The 24,037-nt window shown below is 38.6% G+C and overlaps 3 protein-coding genes across 8 annotated transcripts in view; 2 read left to right on the top strand and 1 right to left on the bottom strand.

Annotated features, from left to right (window-relative positions):
- The window catches only part of ACSM3 (acyl-CoA synthetase medium chain family member 3), a 28,240-nt gene extending 14,080 nt beyond the window's left edge, over positions 1-14,160 (top strand). For 2 of the 3 annotated variants that reach the window (XM_059155743.1, XM_059155744.1), the window contains exons 6-14: positions 42-198; positions 479-558; positions 2,665-2,788; positions 3,452-3,532; positions 7,998-8,099; positions 9,866-9,993; positions 10,086-10,185; positions 12,871-12,994; positions 13,354-14,160. In XM_059155743.1, the coding sequence (XP_059011726.1) occupies positions 42-198; positions 479-558; positions 2,665-2,788; positions 3,452-3,532; positions 7,998-8,099; positions 9,866-9,993; positions 10,086-10,185; positions 12,871-12,994; positions 13,354-13,436 (979 nt within the window). In that variant the 3' untranslated portion in view covers positions 13,437-14,160. The remainder of the gene's footprint in view (positions 1-41; positions 199-478; positions 559-2,664; positions 2,789-3,451; positions 3,533-7,997; positions 8,100-9,865; positions 9,994-10,085; positions 10,186-12,870; positions 12,995-13,353) is intronic. The other variant, XM_059155745.1, reaches the window with a different exon arrangement.
- ERI2 (ERI1 exoribonuclease family member 2) lies at positions 192-22,466 on the bottom strand. Of its 4 annotated transcripts, XM_059155740.1 has the most exons (10): positions 22,334-22,416; positions 21,166-21,382; positions 20,608-20,675; positions 20,439-20,517; positions 19,804-19,931; positions 18,717-18,873; positions 17,239-17,339; positions 16,696-16,777; positions 16,036-16,124; positions 13,721-15,830 (listed from the first exon to the last, which is right to left on the bottom strand). In XM_059155740.1, exons 5-10 carry the CDS (start codon positions 19,825-19,827, stop codon positions 14,526-14,528), a joined length of 1,758 nt encoding a protein of 585 aa, XP_059011723.1. In that variant the 5' UTR covers positions 19,828-19,931; positions 20,439-20,517; positions 20,608-20,675; positions 21,166-21,382; positions 22,334-22,416; the 3' UTR covers positions 13,721-14,525. The 4 variants fall into 4 exon arrangements, with proteins under 4 accessions (XP_059011725.1, XP_059011722.1, XP_059011723.1 ...); XM_059155742.1 differs by lacking the exons at positions 13,721-15,830; positions 21,166-21,382 and adding an exon at positions 192-337 and having other exon boundaries at positions 20,439-20,522; positions 22,334-22,466; XM_059155739.1 differs by lacking the exon at positions 21,166-21,382 and having other exon boundaries at positions 12,008-15,830; positions 20,439-20,522; positions 22,334-22,466.
- The window catches only part of REXO5 (RNA exonuclease 5), a 35,898-nt gene continuing 33,860 nt past the window's right edge, over positions 22,000-24,037 (top strand). The window contains exon 1 of the mRNA XM_059155738.1: positions 22,000-23,023. Within this exon, the coding sequence (XP_059011721.1) occupies positions 22,238-23,023 (786 nt within the window). The 5' untranslated portion in view covers positions 22,000-22,237. The remainder of the gene's footprint in view (positions 23,024-24,037) is intronic.

Raw genomic sequence — 24,037 nt, 5'->3', positions numbered from 1 at the left:
GTTTTCCTTATATGGATCAGGACTACTCTTTGTTTTCCCAGGTTCTGGCTGGATTTGACTCCTTCAGATGTGATGTGGAATACCTCAGACACAGGCTGGGCAAAGTCGGCATGGAGTAGTGTCTTTTCTCCATGGATCCAGGGAGCATGTGTATTTGCACATTATTTGCCACGTTTCGAGCCAACTTCCATCTTGCAAGTAAGGCCCAGGGCGCAAGAGGTCACTATTCAGGAATGCTTTAGCAGTGTCCCTGACAGGACTGATGAATAAAGCAACTTGCAGAAATCAGAGTAGACAACATGGTTTAAGATATTTCACACCTGGAAAGTCAATTATCCTGAAAAGATATACAAAGGAAAGGTGTGAATGCATTTATGTTGGAATAAACAACATTTAAGTTGTGCTGTGCCTACCATAAACGTTTAGGGACTTATTTTTAAAGTTGCAGTAAGACTAAGAGTTTACTTCTAAATTGCAGACACTTTCCAAGTTTCCCATCACAGTCTTCTGTTCAGCACCCACTGCATACCGAATGCTTATACAGAATGATATGACCAGGTAAGCAGGTTGGTAAATAAGCACTCAGTGGGGTTAGGGGAGAAGAAAAGGAAGCCATAAAACAAAGGCTATTTCTGCCTAAAAATGTAGTTCCACGTTGGTAGGTACGGAGTTTAACAATCTCTTGTCCCCTTTTCCTTCTTGCTCTCATTCAAGTCATAATTGTTAGGTCCAGGGCAGGCTCCCCCAAGCAAGAAGAGGAAAGGGAGGCTTCAGCCATGGGTGTACCCCTTTGGAGCCCAGTGGTTATGGATAAAAGGTGTTTAATCTTTTAGATGATCAATGTTGCCTGAGCTGAGAAACCAGAAAAATAACCCCTATTTGGAACTCTAGTCCAGCAAATAGGAGAAAGGATAGATGTCTTTTGCTCTATTACTGATTCTATTTGAAAGGGTGCATTGGTAAATATTTTTGAATTGTTAAAAATTTTTTAAACTTTTTGAATAGGGAGTATTTCATACAACATAAAATTCAATAGGTGCGTAAAAATACAGAGTGAAAGTTCTTTTTCTAAGCCTTGTCCTCTGTCTCAGTTCTCCTCTGTGAAATCTGTGCAAACGCAAGCCAGTATGCCAGTATTCTCACCCTTTTATAAACATAAAGGGAGGGGCGCCTGGGTGGCTCAGTGAGTTAAAGCCTCTGTCTTCAGCTCTCATTATGATCCCAGGGTCCTGGGATCAAGCCCCGCGGGGAGTCTGCTTCCCTTCCTCTCTCTCTCTGCCTGCTTCTCTGCCTACTCGTGATCTCTGTCAAATAAAAATAAATAAATAAATAAATAAATAGGGGCACCTGGGTGGCTCAGTGGGTTAAAGCCTCTACCTTCGGCTCAGGTCATGATCCCAGGGTTCTGGGATCCAGCCCCGCATTGGGCTCTCTGCTCAGCGGGGAGCCTGCTTCCTCCTTTCTCTCTCTCTGCCTGCCTCTCCGCCTACTTGTGATTTCTGTCTGTCAAATAAATGAATAAAATCTTTTAAAAATAAATAAATAAATAAATAAACAAAACAAACACAAAAAACATAAATGGAAACATAATATGTTCACGGTTCTGTACCTTCCTTTTTTTGCCTAACAATATATACTGGAACTGTGGTCTATCCAGTTCTATCCAATATGGTAAATATTGCCTCATGTAATTACTTAAATATAATTTTTAAAATTTTTAAAAAAGATTTTATTTATTTATTTGACAGAGAGAGATCACAAGTAGGCAGAGAGGCAGGCAGAGAGAGAGGGGAGGGAAGCAGGCTCCCCGCTGAGCAGAGAGCCTGATTCGGGGCTTGATCCCAGGATCCTGATATCATAACCTGAGCTGAAGGCAGGGGCTTTAACCCACTAAGCCACCCAGGCGCCCCTCACATTTAATTTTAATTAATTAAAAATTCAGTTCCAAAGTTGCACTAGCTATGTTTCAAGCGCTCAGTAGCCACATAAGGCTCGATGATACTGCAGTGGATAGTGCAGTTAATAGAACACTTTGATTGTGGCAAAAATTTCTGTTGGACAGCACTGTCTAGGAGTTCTCTTTATTCTTTTTTTTTTTTAACCGCTCTATAGTATTCCATTGCATAATATTCCACAGTCAATTTAACCACACAACTGGTAAACTGTTTTTTAAAATATTTTATTTATTTATTTGACAGAGATCACAAGTAGGTAGAGAGGCAGGCAGAGAGGGAGGGGGAAGCAGGCTCCCTGCTGAGCAGAGAGTCCAATGCGGGGCTCCACACGGGGCTCGATCCCAAGACCCTGGGATCATGTCCTGAGCGGAAGGCAGAGGCTTTAACCTACTGAGCCACCCAGGTGCCCCAATTGGTAAATTTTTAATCATTGATTTAAAATGTTATCATGTAGCACCTTCCCTGAGGTGACATGGCTTTTTTTTTTTTCTTGCAACAAATCATACACTCCCAAAAAATAAAAGTAGGGGGGAAAAAGGATGTTTTAGGAGTCACCTTACAATGTTAGAATGGTTTGTTTCTTTTGTATTGGTGAGGGGAGGAAGGAGGGAACTAAAACACACTTGACATTGAATTTCTTAGAAGTAACACTAATTTTCATTTCTCTCCATTTTTTCTCCATAATTTAACTTACCTGTTTTCTGAGAAGCTATAAATTTAAAAGCTTAAAGCACTGTGTGAGTGCTGGTGAACCAATCAATCCTGAAGTGACTGAACAATGGAGAAAAAGGACAGGTCTGGATATCTATGAAGGATACGGACAGACTGAAACGGTATATAGGACCTCATTGAAAAGACAAGGCTGGACTCGACTTAGCTGGATAAATAAAAACTGATAAATAAATATAAATAACTGATAAATAAATTTTAAAATACGTTCACTAGATAACTCCTTGGCAAGTATATTTCTAAAAAGAGTTATTTAAAGAGCTTGTAGAAATAAGAATAAGAAAGAATTCTAGAGGAAATGAATAAGCTACTAACAAGACTGATTATTATGTAAGGAAAAGGAGGCATACAATGGAGCAGATAAGGGAAAGGTTGAAAAATTTTTCATAGCGTATCTTTTTATAATTCTTCAATTTATAAACCATGAGAATGTAGTACCTGGTCAAAAATTAAAATACCTAAAAGTGACAGATGTATGAAATAGAAGCAGCATAATAAGGTATCATGCTAAGATGGGTACAAATGTTTTCATTAATTTGGATATTTTAGTAATTATCAATTTACTAAGTGTTGTAACTTTACTCTATGTATTTGTTTAGTGTCTATCTCTACACTCCACGAGAGCAGAAATCTGTTTTATTTTGAGCCTTGCTCATCATAATAATGATGATCATCAATAAATATTTGTTTAATGAATGCATGGTAGATGAATGAATGAATTTTAAGTTACTTATAATGTCACTTAATTCTTTTTCCTTCTGAACTAGGTGCTAATCTGCGGAAATTTTAAGGGAATGAAAATTAAGCCTGGCTCAATGGGAAAGCCGTCTCCTGCTTTTGATGTTAAGGTTTGCACATCCCCTTCCAGGAGAATATTTAACAACCCAATCTGTTTACCACTTACCCCACTCTACCCTCTGCTACGCTCCTAGTTTTGGCGCTGCTTGTTTCATGCTGCTTCTATGACATCTTAATTTCCATGTAATGGAAATGGATTAGAGACATTAATTTAATGGTCTCCATTTTTTTTTTTTTTTTGCAAAGAAGTTTCTTGTGCCAAGGAGTTATAGGCATTTTATAAATAGTAATCTATTTGATTCCCAGAAAGAACTTATGAGAGACATTACCAATATAAGAACCATCTTAAAATGGCTGAAGGGAAGTAGGAGATACAGGCTTCCAATTATAGAATAAGTAAGTTACAAAGATAAAAGATCAGCATAGGGAATATAGTCAATGGTATTGTGCCATATTGTATGGTGACCCAGGCGGGCTACACTTGTGGTGAGCATAGCATAATATATAAACTTGTTGAATCACTATGTTGTACACCTAAAACTAATATAACACTGTATGTCAACTGCATGTCAATAAAAAATAAAAAAGAACCATTTTATAGATGAGGCACAAAGAGGGAAGGAATTCACCAGAGGTCACATAGCTAGGAGCTACTAGTGTTGGGATTCAATCCCAAGCAATCTGGTTCCAGTATCTGTACTTTTAACCACAACCATCACATTGCCCTTTCTAACAAGGAGGTTAAGACCTTCTAAGGGGTTCAAGTAGGCCAAAGAAAGCTATAGTTTATAGTAGCTGAAGTATTTTTCTCCTTACCCAGCCCTGCCTGGCCATTTCCTGGCTCTCTGTAACCATGGCTGTTATTACCACCTGATCCCTAAGGAGCATCCTATTATCCCATCTGCACAATTTGGACAGGGTTAGAATTGTTCTCAGATCAGCAGACCCAAAGCTAGGCATAGCCAAAGGAACTTACACTAATACATAAGAGAAAACCATGGCATAGCAATGAAAACACAAAATAGATGAGTCTATAGAACAGAACACACAAAACCAAACCTAAATGAGGCCTAATTACAGATTAAATCAATCTTCCGAGGCTTTTCTGATCATAAGGATTACACAGATACTTGTTAAAAAATACTAATTTTCAGGCCCCTTCTAGGTGGGACCCTGAAATCTGTGTTTTAAACAAGCATCCCAATTCTTACGATCGGGTAAGTTTGAGAAAGTTTGAGTAAGTTTGAAGAGGATTACTGATGTCAACTTATGGAATAAGCCAGATCTGGGTTCTTGCCCTTGCTTTAACATTGATGAGAACCTCGTCTAAAAGTAGGCTTGCCTGGTGGTTCAGGTCTGGCTCTGAGCTTCATGAGCTGAGTGTCTTTGGCTGAGTGTCTCTGGGGAAGTTACTAAAGTCTCAGTTTCCTGATTTGTAAAATAGGGACTAGAGAGACCAACTTGCCTCAGTTTTCCTGGGACTTACTTGGTTTTAGCATGGAAAGACATACATCCCAGACACTCTCCTGCTTCAGTCCCAGGCAAACTGGTGGTTGGTTGACCTAATAATAACAGAACTGATATCATCGGCTTCTTGTGAGGATTAAATGAGATAACATCTCTAAAAAACAAAGTGTTTGGCACATAATATAGACCTAAAAGATAGGTGCCATTATTATCATTCCTCTTTCCCTTGCATTTCCTTCCTTTAAAAAGCTTTTCTAAGAAGAGATGGTAGAGGAGTCCTGGTTACATTCCGTAAACAGGCTTAACAATGGTTCGTTGGTTTATAGGCTGCCTTAGGTTAGAGAAAGAAAAATTGGTAATTAAGCATTATCATGTCTGCATTGTAAGTAATCAAGCTGGCATTTCACAAAGCTGTGTTCCTTTCTTCCCTCTTAATGACAATTCCCAATATGCATTGCTGTGAAGGTCTCACAGGTGCAGCTGTACTCACAGTGATCCAAAAGCAGTGTATCACCACCACCCCACACTAATTTGAGCCCAGTGGTTTTCTGGAGCAACTACATTTGAATGCAGAAAGGGTGTGGCCAAGCGGAGAATTGCTCTGTCATGCATTCCCAGTCAGCATTACTAATTTTTCCCCCAATTTTAAATTATAATAAATACACATAAAATATACCATCTTGACCATGTTTAAGTGCATAGCTCAGTGGTATTAAATACGTTCATAATATTGTGCAATTATTGACAAGATCTATATCCGTAACTCTTTTCACTTTGTAAAATTGAGACTATATCTATTAAATAATAACTTCCCATTCCACACTGTCCCCAGCCCCAGCAACCACCATTCTACTTTCTACCTCTGTAACTACTATGTATAAGTACCTCGTATTAAGTGGAACCAGTATTTATCTTTTTGTGACTGGCTAATTACACCTTAGTATAATGTCTTCAAGTTTTATCCATGTAGCATGGGTCAGAATTTCCTTCCTTTTTTAAGGCTGGATAATAGCCCATTGTATGGATATAACACATTTTGCTTTTCTGTTCATTTGTTAATGGGTGGTTCTTTCCACATTTTAGTTATTGTGAATAGTGCTGTGATCAACATGGTATATAAATATCTCTTCAAGGCCATGCTTTTAATTCTTTGGGGTATATACACAGAAGCAGAAATGCTGGATCATATGGTAATTCTATTTTTAATTTTTTGAGGAATTGCCATACTGTTTTCTACAGTGGTTATACCATTTTACATTCCCAAAACAGTGCACAAGGGTTCCAATTTTTCCACATCTTCACCAACACTTTATGTGTTTTTGATAGCAGCTAAACTAATGGGTGTGAAGTGTATCTCTTTGTAATTTTGATGTGCATATTTCCCTAAGGCAGCTACCTCCATTTTCAACTTTTTCCCAAGGGCTCTTATTACTTCTCTTGTTACCTAGCTAAGAGCATCTGCAATGACAATGTGGCATCTGGGGATGTGCTCCCACCAGCTGGGTATCAGATTCTTGCAACTTCAAAGCCCAAAATCTGTAATTTTCATGTCTAAAGATTTTTAAGGCCACTTGCATAATCTGGAGATTCTCTCCAGAAATAGAACATTTGCCTCTTCCTAGCCATTAAAGAGTAGTCTATTTTAAGTATCTGGAACTCTTTTCTTTTTTTTTTTTTAAGATTTTATTTATTTATTTGACAGAGAGAGATCACAAGTAGGCAGAGAGGCAGGCAGAGAGGGCGGGGGCAGGAGGTGGGGAGCAACTCCTTGCTGAGCAGAGAGCCCAATGCGAGTTCGATCCCAGGACCCTGAGATCATGACCTGAGCCGAAGGCAGAGGCTTAACCCACTGAGCAACCCAGGCACCCCACTATTTGGAACTCTTAAAATATCTCCTTTTCCATCAGTAATTCCTTGATACTGGAACCAAATGTTCTTTAGATGACTGGGTGGGAATTTATATATTTTTTATTTATAAGAATGTAAAAGTATGATTTTACATTTAGAATTCTTCTGCCTTTCAAGTTTCTTTTGGGGACATAGCCCATTTCCATCTGGAAAATGCCAAATAAGTATTATACCCCTATTTTCCACACAAGCCACATCTCAGATTTGAAGTAGAGGGTTTCATATTTAAAGATAGCTAAAAGTTATTTAAGGCAAAATGTGTACATGAGTTAAGTGACCAGCCTGAAAAAAGTTAATCTGGGTTTTTCAAAATTGGATTGAACTCACTGGAGAACCTGCAGAGAAGTGTTATGACGATGAGGGCAAGATCTGGAGTGTGATTGCTGAGATTAATTCCATCTCAGTTATACACTGTGTTGCTTAAACTCTGCACCTTCGTTTCCTCATTTAAGCACGGTAATAGTGCAAACCAGATAGAACTGTTGTAATGACTAAAGAAAACAATATATGTGAAGTACTTAGAGCTGTAGCATTTATTAGTTGGAATGCAGTCAGGGCCTAGGTAATGCTAGCTACTGTCAGTTTTTCACTGTTAGGTACTTCAGGGAACTAGGAGGACTCGGGAAAAGGTAAGAAAACAAGGCTTCTGGCATACTCAGCAGTGTCTCAACCAGAGAACATTCCCCTTTCTCTGCTTCCTTGTATTGGGCTCCTGAAGTAAGGTTTTGTTTGTTCCATAGTTAAACGACATTTGTAAACCAGTAATGAAATATTTACTTGAGAATAAGACAACCAAGACATACTGCATGATAAAAGAAGGTTGTAAAACAGTGTATTTATGAAGTGATCCTATTTTTTCCTATCTCTATATTGTCTCAAAAAATATGACCAAAAATGAGATTATTGTTAGATAGAATTAAAGATGATTTTTATTCTTTATATTTTGCTAACTTGCATTTTGTCATGTATTTTGCACTAAGAATTTAAATAAACACATTTCTCTTGAGAATTTAAAATATACCTAAATATTTTTTGGAAGCCTGCGTTCTTAAATGGCAAAATACAAAACATGCAAAGTAAAATTTTAACATGCACCTTACATAAAAATTTCCTTAAATAAATTGTTCTATTTTATCCTAGATTGTAGATGTAAATGGCAATGTTCTACCTCCTGGACAAGAAGGAGATATTGGCATTCAAGTTCTACCTAACCGACCCTTTGGCCTTTTTGCTCATTATATAGTAAGAGACTTATTAAATAACCTCTTATTTCTTACTTATTTCTCAAAAGTGCTTGGTAATGATCCCTATTTGCCATAAAACACACCCAGGATAGGTACTTTAGACATATCTTGAGAGATTCATTGTCCTGAATATTAATTCCTCAGACAGGAAACCAAAGAAACATTCAAATGCTTGTTCTCCAAGGCTAGATCTCTGCTCCAGGCTCATGAAGGTAAGAGAAGGGAGCCTTTTCTGTCTAGAAAGACAGCCTTTTTGTATATACTCATCCTCTACACAGTAAAACAGCACCTAATCATTTTCCTGAAACCTGATTATTCTCCCTTCTTGAGTGAGAGGGATAGAAAATGGGGCAGTGAGATTAAGAAATGTCTTTCACTAGAGGCCTTCCAAGTTCCCTACTGTTCGCAAACCTATTTTCATCTATGATGGAAGTAAACAAATTATAGTGAAGTTTACATTGATATAATCACAGGTCCAGGTTCTACTTATCAGTGAATTTTAAATTTTTTTTAAAGATTTTATTTGACAGAGATAAAAAGAGCACAAGCAGGGGGAGCGGTAGGCAGAGGCAGAGGGAGAAACAGGGACAGAACCCAGGACCCTATGATCATGACCTGAGCTAAAGGCAGATGCTTAACTGACTGAGCCACCCAGGCATCCCTACTTGTCCATGAATTTTACATAATATAACAATACTTCCTTTTTTCCTCCTACCAAAGTTCTGGTTTTGTGTAAAACAAAACAAAATGTAAAAACAAAGTTTATTCTTTATTAGGTGCTGGCGCTTTAACTCTTGAGTACTCACCTCTCTCTTTTCCTCCCAGTGTTAGGTATTAACCACCCAAAAGACTTAATTACCCCACACCTTGGATCCTCAACTCCTGCAGTATTTAGTGATCCATCAGAGAAAATTCTCAGGGGAGCACGTGGTGGCTCAGTTGGTTAAGCAAACAACTCTTGGTTTCCCCTGAAGTTGTGATCCCAGGGTCATGGGAATGAGCCCTACATCGGGCTCTGCATTCAACATGGGGTCTGCTTAAGATTCTTTCCCTCTCCCTGTGGCCCTCCCACTACTCTCTCTCTCTCTCTCTCAAATTTTAAACATCTTTAAAAAAGAAAAGAAGGGGTACCTGGGTGGCTCAGTCAATTAAGCATCTGCCTTCGGCCCAGGTCATGATCCCAGGGTTCTGGAATCCAGCCCCCATGTCTCAGGCTCTCTGCTAAGCGGGGAGTCTCCTTCTCCCTCTGTTTCTGCCCCTCCCAACCCCATTCATGCTCCCCCTCCCCTTGCTATCTCCCTCTCTCTCTCTAAATAAACAAAATCTTTATTTTTTAAAGATTTTATTTATTTGACAGAGATCACAAGTAGGCAGAGAGGCAGGCAGAGGGGGGAGAAGCAGGCTCCCCGCTGAGCAGAGAGCCTGATGCGGGGCTCGATCCAGGACCCTGGGATCATGACCTGAGCTGAAGACAGAGGCCTTAACCCACTGAGCCATCCAGGTGCCCCTAAATAAAATCTTTAAAAAAGAAAAGAAAATTGTCAGGATGGCAGCATGCCTAGTCTTTGTAACTATAGTTGACCTTTCTTTGACTGGGCTAGCTCAGCAATGGAATTTCATCTTTATTTCATGTGCTGCCACCTCTTCATTCCCAGTCTTCTCAAAGAGACCATTTTTTCCCACTTCCCTTGAACATTTAAAAATCCAGCTGAACAGAAGAATCACATTCACAGTAATACTAACAGAATGCTATTTGTTTCACAGGATAATCCTACAAAAACAGCTTCAACACTACGAGGCAATTTCTACATCACTGGGGACAGGGGCTATGTGGATGAAGATGGCTATTTCTGGTTTGTTGCAAGAGCAGATGATATCATATTGTCCTCTGGGTAATTTTTCATCTGTGTATATGTCTACATTAACTGATCATTGGTGTTCTGGAGTAAATCTGCTGCTCACCTTTATATGTTTTATTTCCCAGTTACAGAATTGGACCATTTGAGGTGGAAAGTGCCCTGGTTGAGCATCCTGCAGTTGTAGAGGCTGCTGTTGTCAGCAGCCCAGACCCCACCAGGGGGGAGGTAAAAAAAAAAAAAAAAAAATTCATCTCCACTTTATAATTTGTTGGCAGTCTACTTTTCATACTTTTCAGCAGTTCACTGAAACAGAATTCCCCAAATGACTGACTTAACTCCAAGTCAGACAGTCATTAGTAAATACGCTAGTCAGAAAGAACTGCTATGAATAAGACTGAAAATATATATAAGGAATTTGTATCCTTTCCCTAGAGAGATGGTGTGAATGCCAACAACCCAGGCTCACAGCAGGATAGGATGCCAGATAGGAGCTAGATGGTATTATTACCCAGACCAACACGGTCTCTCGTGTAGCTGAGGAGGCTAGGCCGGCATCAGATATCAGGGGGTGGAAGAAAGGTCAAAGATAGCAACTAAGGGGGTGCCTGGGTGGCTCAGTGGGTTAAGCCTCTGCCTTCTGCTCAGGTCGTGGTCTCGGGGTCCTGGGATTGAGCCCCGCATCGGGCTCTCTGCTTAGCGGGGAGCCTGCCTCCCTCTGCACCCCCCGCCGCCTGTCTCTCTGCCAATTTGTAATCTCTCTCTGGCAAATAATAAATAAAATCTTAAAAAAAAAAAAAAAAAAAAAAGATAGCAACTAAGGCAACCAGAAGTAGGCTGGGTACGTGGATGGGTGGCAGATTCAGGAAATAAGCTGTGAATAAGATAGTCCTAAAAGTTCATTCCCGCCTTTTTTTTTTTTTTTTTTTTTAAGTAAGCTCTATGCCCAGTGAGAGGCTTCATCTCATGACCCCGAGATCAAGAGTCATATATACGCCTGAAAGCTCATTCTTACTGGTCAGAGGGTACTTTGGGTTTAAAGATTCTGTGCTATTCTTCAGGTCTCCTTTGCCAAGCAAGGCCTCCAATATTCCATAGATCAGCGAATTGATTCTGTGATTACTGAAGTTCATCCTTTCACTTTTAACTCCATGGGTAGGATCACAATGTTCTTTGTAATCTGAAGGTCATAGGTCACTACTGGACTTATGCAATGATGGAAATATTCTATATCTGCACCATTTGATACAATACACATGGCTATAAAGTACTTGAGATGTGGCTGGTATGATTGAGAAAATGTTTATTTCATTTTAATTAAGTTTAAAGTTACAACTGGCTACCATATTAAATGGCACAACTATAGACTTATAAAAATGCAACATTTTGCAGAGAATTTTAGAGAAACTTTTAAGCCAACTTAAGGATTTTAGTTAAAAAATTTTTTTTGTACTTCTAATACCACTACAACTAATACCTAATATTTCTGATGACTTTTTCTGATGTTCCAGGTATTATTAAGCCCTACACAGGGCCTGTATAGGCCGTATTTAATCCTCACAATCTCTCTTTTTGGAGAAGGAACAAGCACAGAGAGGTTTCCTAACATTCCCAAAATTACACAACAGAGTGTGATTTGAACCTGGACTGTCTGACTTTAGAGTTCATGCTCTTAATCATGTTAGGGCACTCCATATTAATTTACGATCTTCTGTAATGGTTTATAAAGATTTTTATAGGGGCACCTGGGTGGCTTAGACAGTTGAGTATCTAACTCTTGATTTCAGGTCAGGTCATGATCTCAGGGTCATGAGATTGAGCTCCAAGTTGAGCTCTGCACTAAGTGTGGGATTTGCTTGAGATTCTCTCCCTCTGCGCCTCCTACAACTCCTGGGTGCATGGATGTGCTTTCTCTATAAGTAAATAAATCTTAAAAAAAAATTTACAAAGATACAGTGGATGTTATCCAAGGTGTAGAAGTTATCAATATTCAAGCCAATAATTACAAACATTAGTTCTTAAAATAATCTGCCTCTGAACGAGTCACCTCTAGCAAGGTTAAATTTTTTATTGATAAAGCAGAAGAGCCAGTATAAACACAAAAACATTTTATGAAATACCAAAAAATGGGTATGATAAAATAATAGATAGATTGTCTAAACACTCTGGGCAGGGCAGGATTTTCCAAAACATTTCAAGGAAGAGTGAACTTTGAGAACAGGATTTGTAAGCATAAAGTGATGAAGTCCTCCCTGTCTTCTGCCAATTAGACGGCAAGACCACCACCATTTTCTACTCTTGTTCCTCAAGGTCAGGTAAATTGGTCGGAGTAATAGCAAAGTGTCTGTCAGAATTTTCACAGCCTTATTATCAACATAAGTACCTCTGGAATGAAGAGTGCAGAGCTTGAATGAACTGTTCCCTTCAACAAGGATAGAGCAAACTCAGTGTGAATAATCTTTATAAGGGGCACAGTGAGGGTAGGGATCTAGAAACTAGGCTAGACCAGGCTAAGATGTTACCCAAAAGTCTGTGCTTAGTGCATTGTTGAGTTCCTAAAAGGAAAATATTTTTTTTCTAAAAGGAAATTTTCTTGAAGGAGATAAAAGATGAGGTAAGAAGTCAAGAGCAAAAACAGCTCAGAAACAGAAGCAGGTCAGAGGGCAGAGTTCAAGATGTAGTTAGATGAGAAAGTTCTAATTCGTTAAGATCATTAACAAAGCAGAGGTCCCAGAAACTCTCTTGTATTACAGATGAAGAGTTATGAGACTCAAACTGGCTGACTTAAGAGCACAGAGCTGGGATTAAACACTATGAAGCCTTCTGGCCCACCCCAGCAAGCACTTAGATTCCCAGTTAGAGAAACATAAAAATATACACTCATCTTCCTTTTGTTTCAAATATTTTTTGCAGGTAGTAAAGGCTTTTATTGTTTTGGCCCCTGATTACATGTCACATGATCAAGAAAAACTAAAAAAGGAGATTCAGGAGCATGTAAAAAAAACTACAGCACCTTACAAATATCCCAGAAAGGTAGGTATTCTAATTATGATGACAATTTGCTTAGCATTCTGACAAATTTCAGCTTTTTAAAAAAAAAAAATTTAATAATTATTCCAAACTGAACTAATGACATGGATAAGAATCAGAATCTTTGAGATTAAAATGAAACTCTTGGCATAATTTGCTGGGTCATTTGGCTTACTGGACTTGTAGTAAATTCTAAATACTAAGCGACATCTCCTCAATAACACCCATCTCCGTTTCTGATTATTACCAAAACTGACCCAAATGGGTGTCCTAATTCTTTCACCTAGAGATAATAACTGCTATATAACTTACTTTCTAAAGATGAAAACTTCTGGGCTAAATTTTTCCCTTGATCCCAACAGGTAGAATTTGTTCAAGAGCTGCCAAAGACTATCAGCGGGAAGATCAAAAGAAATGAACTGAGGAAGAAAGAATGGGAAACAATTTAAATCTGTTCTATTATTTATCACAGTATCTATAAAACAAAGATTCTGTCCAAACCACAAGAGTATAGGGAGGTGATGACAAATGTGGTAATATATTTATAAGTTGTTGATTTAAAATATCTTGTGGTTGGGACACCTGGCTGGCTCAATCAGTCGAGAATGCAACTCTTGATAACAGGGTTCTGATTTTGAGCCCCACACTGGGTGTGGAGTACTTAAAAAAAAATCTTTTAAAAAAATAAAATAAAATATCTTGTGGGTATAACATCAGAGGCTGAATTCTGAAATAAAGTATTTAGAACATTTATTTAGAATAAAATTCCTCTGCATTAGTGTCAATGTTCTTATGATTTTGGCAATATGAAAACAATGCCATCAATTGCTGAGAAAATTTTAAAGCATATAGTATCTGAATCAAATTTCTGACCTGTTGGTTGAATCATTCATCTGACTCGTTGATATACAAATCAGAACAAATCTTCAAGTTTTGAAATAAAACTAAACAACTTATTATAAAAGTTTTTAGAAAAATAAAAATATCAGTTAGAAGATGATCATAATTCTCAAAGTCTAAGTATCTACTTGAAAACAGGTTAGGGATTTTTATTAGTCATATTTTTATTCAAGTAACTTAAAAATAGTTTAAACTCATTTCAGGGTCTAACTAAAGAAGAACATCATACTACCGTTGCATGTATCTAATCAATAAAGTATACAAAATATTTAATTTGTGGTTCTTCAAAAAAGTATGATAAATTTGGCAAGTGTTAATATATAAAAATAAAACAGTATACAACTATTATCAGAATACTCATGATGTTTGGAAATTCAAGGAACAACCAGGATTCATACATGAATGGAAGACACATGTTAGATAACTGATGAAATTAGAAGACTGTGAAATTGATTTTTTTCTCTATTTACTGTGTGTGTGTATGTATGTATGTGTGTATGTGTACTAGCCCCAATATAGTCTATAGAACTCAAGATATGCTAAGTCCCCATAACTTGTAGCCCTATATACTTTTTTCTCTTTATCACACAAAAAGTCAAATTAAAGTAAAAGCATAGTTTAAATGTAGAGAAAGTTTATCAATTCCTCATTGAAGGTCTGAGTCTCAATGAATTTTTAGAAAAATTTACGTTTCTGTTACATATATGGCTTACTTTTGGGGAACTAAAAGTGAGTCCCCTTGGAGAATGAGACAGAACTCTGCTATTGGCTCTTTCCTTTTGAAGTGTTTCTTCCCATTTGAAATAACCACAACACTTTCTGTTTTCTTGGTATTTCCCAACTGGACAACAATAGAAGACTTTTCCATGGTTTGGTCCATTATTAGAAACAACAAGTCTCTTAGATCTTCGGCCACACTTACATAAAGGAGGTGTCATTTTCCCACTCTTCCAAGGCTCTTGTAGGTTAACTGTAGAAGCTAAGATAGAGGGGAGGACCTTCCGGGAACAATTTCTCACTGGGGAGCCATCAGATGATGTAGGTTTTTCTTCATGAACAGTGAGGGTCTGTTTTTTTGCTGGTGGGAAAGATAGAGGACTGGATAGATTCCTTTTAGTACTACCTAAAGGGTGGGGGTATTTCCCCAAAACTGAAGGATGAGACATAGTGGCATTAACACTGTTGAAGCTACTTGATTTGCATTCAGGTAATTTAAAGTCAGAAGCATCTGAATCTGGATCTTTGGCTTCCTCCACATGATAAATAGTAGTATGTGGACTCTTATATACGACAGACTTAGAGGTCCCAGATTTTTGAGGGGTTTCTTCTGTGCCTTCTTTTAAAACCATTAATCTTTCTATAGAATTAAATGAAGTATCTAAGTTTGAGTCACTAGTGGAAGGTATACAAGCTATACTTTGCTCAGGCTGAGATGCTGGCAGTAAAGCTACATCCTCCCAGTCAGCCAACATAGGTAAACAATCAAGAGCAGAACTCATTTCCGTATCAGAAACATGATTAACAGATGAAATGGTAGTTGATACAAGTACCAATTCTGAACCAATTGCTGAAGACTTAGATTTGGTACTAAATGCAAGGTGTTTGTTTCTTATGTGCTTCTGCATAGGTGTATTCAAGCTGGCAGATGGCAACTGCTCCACAGAAGTAGAGGACTTTGTATTAAAAAGAGATAAATAGCTTTTGGCATTATGAAGACCTGCTTTTATATTGCTTTTTAGTTGGAGGTGGTCTTGCTGTACCTTTATAGAAGAATTTACACCAACTGACCTCATTTGAACTTTTTCATGAGAATTTACTGTATTTTTAAGCTCCCTATCATATATGCTCAGACCCTGAATGCTACTGTTGCAGGCTGACCTTTCTTCAACTTGATTCGTATTCAAATTTCTGGTGAAAACGCTGGAAGTCTTCTTAGTGGGAACCTATGATTCCACAGACAAATCCAACAGCTTTAGAAACTATGCATTCATAATCTCTTTAGTACACATTATATGATTTGACAAAAAAGAACAATGTCATCATTCAATGATTTATCAAGGATTCCACACATGATACCTATATTTCAATGAACCTATGATTACTTCTGGAGTTTGAGATGACAGGATAAAGAGGCAAGACACCACTAACCTTGTTCAAGGACCTTGTAATTTTCATTAAGCAACCATCCCTGATCATTTTCCAAGCAAGCAGGGCAGTATTCCGAGAATCATCCAACCCTGAGGAAATAGATAACAAACACTGAATTTAATAGTAACAGTGTAAAGAAATATAGCAAAAATAAGAAATCATAATTAACACTGGAACATACTATTAGTTTTATGATCATCTACTAATTTTAATTATGATAAATTGGACTAGCAAATGCTGTGGCAAGCTTACCAACAAAAGACAAGATCTCCCACATTTACAGAGGAGATAAAAATTTGTTACAGTTCAAAAAAATGCAAGCAACATTCTGTAGGGACCATGCTTTGTGAGTAATCTAACAGTCTTATTCAGTTTTTTCACGAATTCACTAATTTGGGCATTTGTTTAATCTCCATCTGGTTTAGCTAATTCTCATTCTTTTTAGCAACCAGAAAGCCACTAGATGGCAGTCTTTATCTTATACTACATTATGGTAGTATAATTTGAAAGTCAGACATCTTTGAATTGTATAGACTAGGAACTTCTTTAGCCTGAAAGGATACTCCTAATTAATAACATCACCAAAAATACAAGATTCATCTGAAAGACTATAGAAATAAGAAGACTTACATAATAAAATTACTTTCAATTTATACTAACCAGAATGTTCTCGTCCTAAGAATTCTATTCCTACTTCCTGCAGGGCGCCGCTCAGTCCTTTTGGTTTTCTTCTATAGAAAATCTAACCGAATAAAAGAAATATATCCAAAAAAAGTTACTATTAGAAAAACTATGTATTAACACTTACTATTCATAATTTTTCATTCTATTAGATTTGGAATATGCTTGTTTTGTTGTCATTTTTACATTCTTTAAGAAATGTATTTGTGGGGGTGCCTGGGTGGCTAAGTGTGTTAAAGCCTCTGCCTTCGGCTCAGGTCATGATTCCAGGGTCCTGGGATCAAGCCCCACATCGGGCTCTCTGCTCAGTGGGGAGCCTGCTTCCCCCTCTCTCTCCCTGCCTCTCTGCCTACTTGTGATCTCTGTCATATAAATAAATAAAATCTTTAAAAAAATGTATTTATGTGAAAGTTTAAAGTTTAAAAAAATTTTATTTATAGTAACCTATACCCTTGCATGGGATGAAGTTTAATCATTTTTCCATAGAAGGAAAGAGACCATGACCCCATTTTTGACCCTTACCTTGTAAGTTACTCTGAGATCAATCCAAGAATTTAAGAACATGGGTTTTATCAGCTGTTTTCTTTTACACTCACACTCCAGGCAAACCCCCAGGTCCCAGTCTGCATTAAGTATATTAAAATAGAACAAATTCAATGATGCCAGCAGTTTTTATATTTATAAATATAAATTTAATACTATAAATATATAAGATAAATAAATATAATAAATAAATATATTTATAAATAAGATATAAATATAAATATATAATGTATAATATATAAATACAATATAAAATATATAATATAAATATAAATCATTTATAAATAAAAGGTTGAAATATTATGTAAGATTTAGAAAGAAATAACACATAGAATATAATATTTATATAAATGACACATTTAGGGGCGCCTGGTGGCTCAGTGGGTTAAAGCCTCTGCCTTTGGCTCAGGTCAGGATCCCAGGGTCCTGGGATGGAGCCCTGCATTGGGCTTTCTGCTCAGCAGGGAGCCTGCTTCCCTTCCTCTCTCTGCCTACTTGTGATCTCTGTCAAGTAAATAAGTAAAATTTTTTTTTAATTTTTAATTTTTATTTTTTTAATAAACAAAATCTTAAAAAATAAATTAAATTTTAAAATGACACATTTATATATATATAAATTTATATACATTTTATGAGCATATAGTATACTATCATTACATACTATATACTGAAGTATAATATGTACTATATAAAGAATATGAACTACTGTATATACTATAACAATATACTATATAAAATGAAACAGGATTTAATTGCTGTTAATATCTAACAATTATTCACTTTACATAATTTACTATTAAGAAATAAGGTTGGTAACTAAGTCTCAAAATGATTCCTTAAACACCCAATTAAACACTTTCTGAGTATCTCAGAAAGAAGAGTAAGGTATCAAATTACAAGGCCTGGAGAAGGTTATCTGCTTTCAACATTCTAGAAATTACTAACACATAGAATATAATATTTATATAAATGACAGATATCTTATAGAAACCTAAAACCAAAAATATGACTAACAATGGCACAGCGTTGCTATCAACGACTATTAATTGCAACGCTGTATCATAGGCATACAAAAGATCGACTTAAGCGGCCCATTTTTTCCTAATATGAAAGTATAAAGCAAAGGATGTGAGTGGAATGAAGACTCTTTTTAATTCAAGGTTGTAGAAAGTAGCATAAGAGTTTTCACTAAATCATCTTTGCCTGGAGCCAGAAGAACAAAGAAGTACAATCTAGAAAAATTCTTAGGGTTATGTCTTAAAAAATTTTAAAGTATCGCAGGATGGTAAAATTTGAAAAAGATGAATAAATTTTATTTTCCTTGGTTAACATTTGTTAGGCACTGAGATTTCTTTTCAAGTCCTAAGAGGTTAACAAGTACAATTCTTACTACAGATAAAGAATTCACAGTGGTTATCCCACTCATTTATGCTTGATAGATACAACTTGTTTTTTACCTGACCAAGTAACAAATGCACATAATTTTACTTCGGAATTAGGCGGATCTGAAATCCCAGTAGTAAAAATAATTTTCTTCTGTTGCTGAATCTTCTGAACCCATTTACAGAACTGAGATAAGCAAATCCTCAGGGGGACTCCTTCATCTACTTGAGCCTGAGTAAAGTCACAAAATCTGAATTTAACAATCGAATTCCATAATTACTGAATACATCATTAGCACAAAATTAAGCACTATAGAGGCATGTAAAAAAGAAGAGGTCTGGGCACCTGGGTGGCTCAGTTGGTTAAGCATCTGCATTTGGCACTGGTCATAATCCAGGGTCCTGGGATCAAGTCCCACATTGGGCTCCTTGCTCCCCTGGTTCTCCCTTTGCCCCTCCCCCCAGCTCGTTTTCTCTCTCTCTCTCCCTCTCTCTCTCTCTGTGTCTCTTGCAAATAAATAAAACCTTAAAAAAAAAAAAAGAGCTTCTGACTTAGAATTTAGAAAAAGATGCTAAAACACATGGAAGAGAGATAATATAATGATAAGAACTCTGCAAGATAAGAAAAATTAGGCTGTTCTAGCTAAAATCACACAGAAACATAGTAATTAAATCCTGACTGATTTCCATGAAATTAATTTAATTTCCATGAAATAAGTTTGATATTCATTTTTACAACACTATTCTATCTAATTTTTAAAGATTCCAACAGAGTTCTGGAGGGAACATTATTTCTAACAGTACATAAATCTAATTTCAAATGGTATATACTTTTTATTTTCTTTTAAAAACTGATTTCTGAATTTTATTTATTTATTTTTTTAAGGATTTATTTATTTTTAGAGAGAGGGAGAGAGAGCATGTGCAGGGTGAGGAGAGGGAGAGAAACTCTTAAAGCAGACTCCCCACTGAAGTTGGAGCCCGATGCGGGGTTCGATCCCAGGACCTCTAGATCATGACTTGAGCTGAAATCAAGAGCCAGCCACTCAGGCAGCAGAGCCACCCACATGCCCCTGATTTCTGAATTTTAATATTTGCATTATACTTTATTGGTTTTGGGGGGCAGGGTGAGAAGAGAGGTAGGGAAAAGAAAAGGGCATACCTGTTTTATGCCTGTCAGTTCCATGCAAAATTCAGAAAGAATCGGATGTTCTTGAGGCTGAACGTAAGCATGGAACTCAGATTCAATCTCCCCAGTTGATGTGTTCAGCAATACTGCTGGAAATTCAACTACACGAAAAATTCAATTGACACTTGAATACATAATTGTTAAATTAATGCTGTCATCATTCTAAATTAAACATATTTAACCATCATATAGCATTATTAGATAGTCACTAGTTCAGTAAAAGCATATTAAAATGACCAAAGCAGTGTGATATAATAGTTATAATAAAATTGTACCAAAGACTAAATCAGAATATTAAAGTTGTATCTATTTAAAACTCTTGAATATATTTCTACAATTAAATATTAAGACCATATGGAAGTTAAAATGTATTTCTTTTAGCAAAGGTATTTTTTCTGTCACTATACAATTGAGATTTTGTATGAAATTCTAAAATAATTTTATATACTTTTAGATGTTAGACTTTTGTTCTTTTTTTGTCAAGTCAGGTTTTATAGTAAACTACCAATTCATAGGGTATCTTATTTCCTTTAAACTAATTGCTAACTACTTTATATCTATTAGTGACTCCTCTTGGCTAGCTTTGGCCACTGGCAGTCCAGACTTACTTATTTCTTGGCTCCGGTGGCGTTTCCCATCATTCCAACATGTTGACTCAAAATCAATGACAATTAAGTAGTCAAACAACTGCTCTGCAAAACAAAGGGTGACCTTATGGTTTATCAGTGTTAAAAGTGCAAGGATACAACATGTAAAGAAATGAAGCACAATACTTACTGGATTTGCTTCTTCCTAGATTTCCATTTGCTGGTGCAACTGACTTTTTTCTAATTAATCCAAGCTGCCTAAAATGTAGAACAACCAAGTATGTTCAACAAAAGCATTCACACTCCTGTTTGAATATGCTAACAAACTAATGTTATAACCCTCATTATTAATGTATTTATGTGAGTGACTGGAAATTGAACAACTTTGAGAGCAGACAACCTTGTTTGTTTTTTTTAATTATTTTTATAAACATATCATGTATTATTTGCTCCAGGGGGTACAGAAGACCTTGGTTCTTTTTTTTTTTTTTTTTAGATTTTTATTTATCTATTTATTTGACAGAGATCACAAGTAGGCAGAGAGGCAGGCAGAGAGAGAGGAGGAAGCAGGCTCCCCGCTGAGCAGAGAGCCAGATGCAGGCTCGATCCCAGGACCCTGGGATCATGACCTGAGCTGAAGGCAGAGGCTTTAACCCACTGAGTCACCCAGGCGCCCCAGACCTTGGTTCTTATATTGACTGCCAAAATCTCTTTTGATTTTAAGTCATTAAATTTTAAGTCATTTTACCTGCATGAGCCTCAAAGTTCATATTTGCAAACTTAAGAGTAATTCCTTCTGCTTTCCTTATTTGACAGTAAGTACTGAGGAACGTGAGTGATTGCAGAGGTAAAGATGCATTGAAAAGCTTATTTCCGCCTTTTCATTTTTCAAGCCCTTGCTATGTGCACAGACCAGTTCTGAGGAGATAGTGAAGATCCAGTCTTCCAGGAGCTCCACATTACAGCTGGGTAAAGAAAGTAGACCCCCATGGTAAACTACTATAAGGTAATACATGACAAAGGATCCGCAAAGGCAATACTTGAATTCACAGAAAGGGATGAGCTTCCTTAGGTGTTAAGTAAGACAACTACTTCGAGGAACAGGTCAAGCTTAACTAGCGGACACTTCCTGTTGCCGTTTTTTGTTTGTTTATTTGTTTTTGTTTAAGACCTGTGATGGGAAATGCAAGGAGTTGGGAATAACCGCGAACATTTATTTAATTTCTTACTACATAGCAAACACTGAGCTCTAGTGATCTCACTTAATCGTCAAGAACTGTAGGAGTTGTTGCTACCTCTATATTTTGGATGAGAAAATCGGATTCAGTAATTTGGAATTACTGATTCAAAACGGATTCAGTAATCCGTTTCTGTGTTTCAGTATTCAGTAATTCGCCAAAGAACACAGATTTGGTATGTGAAAGCAGAATCGACCAACTCTGAAGCCCATGCTATTTACCACTACATTACAACAGTTCTTTCGAAATCAGAAATGTGTACAGCGTGACCAGGAATCAGGGAGAAGGCTACAATAAATCACAACAGGACTTTAACGGGTCACTAGCAAGTGGTAGGGTGAACAGCTTGACGGTGAAGGGGGGCTGCCTGAGACCTCGGAACAGCCTACCAGGCGCGGTCACGTCCAGTTCGTTTCCAGAGGCCTAGAAAGGGCTGACAGTGGCTCAAGGCCACCCAGTCCGAACCCTGGTTCTTCCACCCTCGCGCAGAGGGCGGCCTGAGAACCTCGAGACCGAGATCCAAGCAGAGACCTTTCAGTCCGGGGCAGACAGTGCAGGTCGGAGACGCCTGGGCTGCAGAGAATGAAAGCTGACCCCGCGGATGCGCACTTCCCAGGCCGGCTGCGGGCGCCAGCGCTCGACCAGGAGCCACCCTCAGCCCAGAAACCCCTCGCGTACCGCGCAAGCTTCTTGGTCGCCATTCCCGGCACTCCTGACTCCTCCGTGCCCAACTGCCGGAAGTCGTTAAACCACCACTTCCGGTCCGTTCAAACGCCTGGCGCGTCCGAGAAGGCTGCGGCGGCGGCGGCTTTGGCTGCGACTGAGGCGGTTGGCGGCGGCTGCGGCTTCGGCTGTGTGCCCGGCTTCTCTTCGGTGTTTTCGGGGCTCGGGGGCGCGGGGAGTGATTTTTTGCAGGGAAGTCGTCTTGGCAGCAACTTTTTCCCTCTTTTTCAACGGGCGGAGGCGCGTTTGCGCCGTTGGGGAACCGTTTCGAATCCGGCCTCAGCGCGGACGGTAAAACCGTTGGTGTCGGTGCGGTTTTCTCCGCCGCGGCGCAGGGAGGATAGTGAGCGCTCTCGCTTCTCCGGGAGGGCTGGGAGAGCTCCGTGCACTGAATTTAGGCGAGGATCTGAGGAAGGCTGTAGGCTGTCGAAGCCCCGCCTGCTCACCCGTCCGGAGGCGGCGTTTCCTCAGCTCTCGCGGGTCTCGCTGGTCTTTCTCCACAGCCGCATGGATCCCGAGAGGGAGAGGAGCGGGGGGCACCCCAAGAAGGGCAGGAAGAGGAGGAGGGCCCCGAACATGCTGCTCGAGGCGGCTGAGGCGATGAGAGCCCGTCGGGATCTGGAGGAGAGGCAGCCCGAGGCCAAGGTGAGTAACGAGGAGCCCCAGTGGGCGGCCCGGGGAGGTGCGGAGGGGCCAGGCCGCCCCCCAGCCGCCTTCCGGGCCCTGCCTGCCCTGGAGGCGGACGGTTAGCCTCATCCACCCACTGTCCTTTCGCAATCCTGCTTTCCAGTCCGTAAAATGGGAACGATGATGTTAATGCCACCTACCTCAGGGCTGATACGGCTCTTTAAAACTGGGGTGGTGCTTGGGACCCAAAAAGAACGTTCACTCAACAAATGCTTAATTGAGTCTTTTGTATGTATGCCAGTTCAGGGGATATCCCAGTGCACGAACCCCAAAGTCCCTGCCCTCGTGCAATTTACATGCCACGCCAGTAAGGGAATAATAAGGCTGATGAGCGTCCCTGCGCTGTACTGAGAATTGAATATACGTGGTCCATCCCTTCAGTTATCAGGTTTCTGTTGTCTCTCCTGTGCTGGGCACTGCCCTAGGCAGTTGAGGAACGTCAGTGAATAAAGAGGTTACTACTTCGTTCCCGTGTAGAGAGACCGAAGACAGACAATACATAGACATTATACACAGGTTTCCCCCACTATAGGAAAGTAGCAAAGAAGCATTTATTGATTTATGCTGGGGGTGGAGGGAGGTGATGGGGATTGGAAGCGTTTCCAGACTCCCCAAAATAACCTTTGTTAGGTTTTCTCATATCTCAAGACAGATTTTGCTACTTGATGCACAAAATCAAGATAAAGCGCAGATTTTCACTGACACAATTCAAAGCTATGGGGGTCTTCATGCTTAGTGTAGTTCTTGGGGAAGGAGCTTGGCTGTGCCACTTTGCTTGGGGTGTGCTGCTTTTACAATTGGTTTGTTGTGAAACAAATGCTGAAGGTAAAAGCGAAAAAAGGCACAGTGCTAACAGGTCTCTTGTAAAAGGGAAGTGGCAGGACACAAGCTTTCAGAAAGTTGGGGATACCTGTAGGATGTAAAATGGGAAATAGTGCTTTGAAAAAAAATTTTTTTTAATTTAAAAGGGAT

The sequence above is a fragment of the Mustela lutreola genome, chromosome 17 (genome assembly GCF_030435805.1).
Source record: "Mustela lutreola isolate mMusLut2 chromosome 17, mMusLut2.pri, whole genome shotgun sequence".
NCBI classification, from domain to species: domain Eukaryota; kingdom Metazoa; phylum Chordata; class Mammalia; order Carnivora; family Mustelidae; genus Mustela; species Mustela lutreola.
Note: the sequence above shows the minus strand (reverse complement) of the source record. Positions and strands in the feature narration are given on the sequence as shown.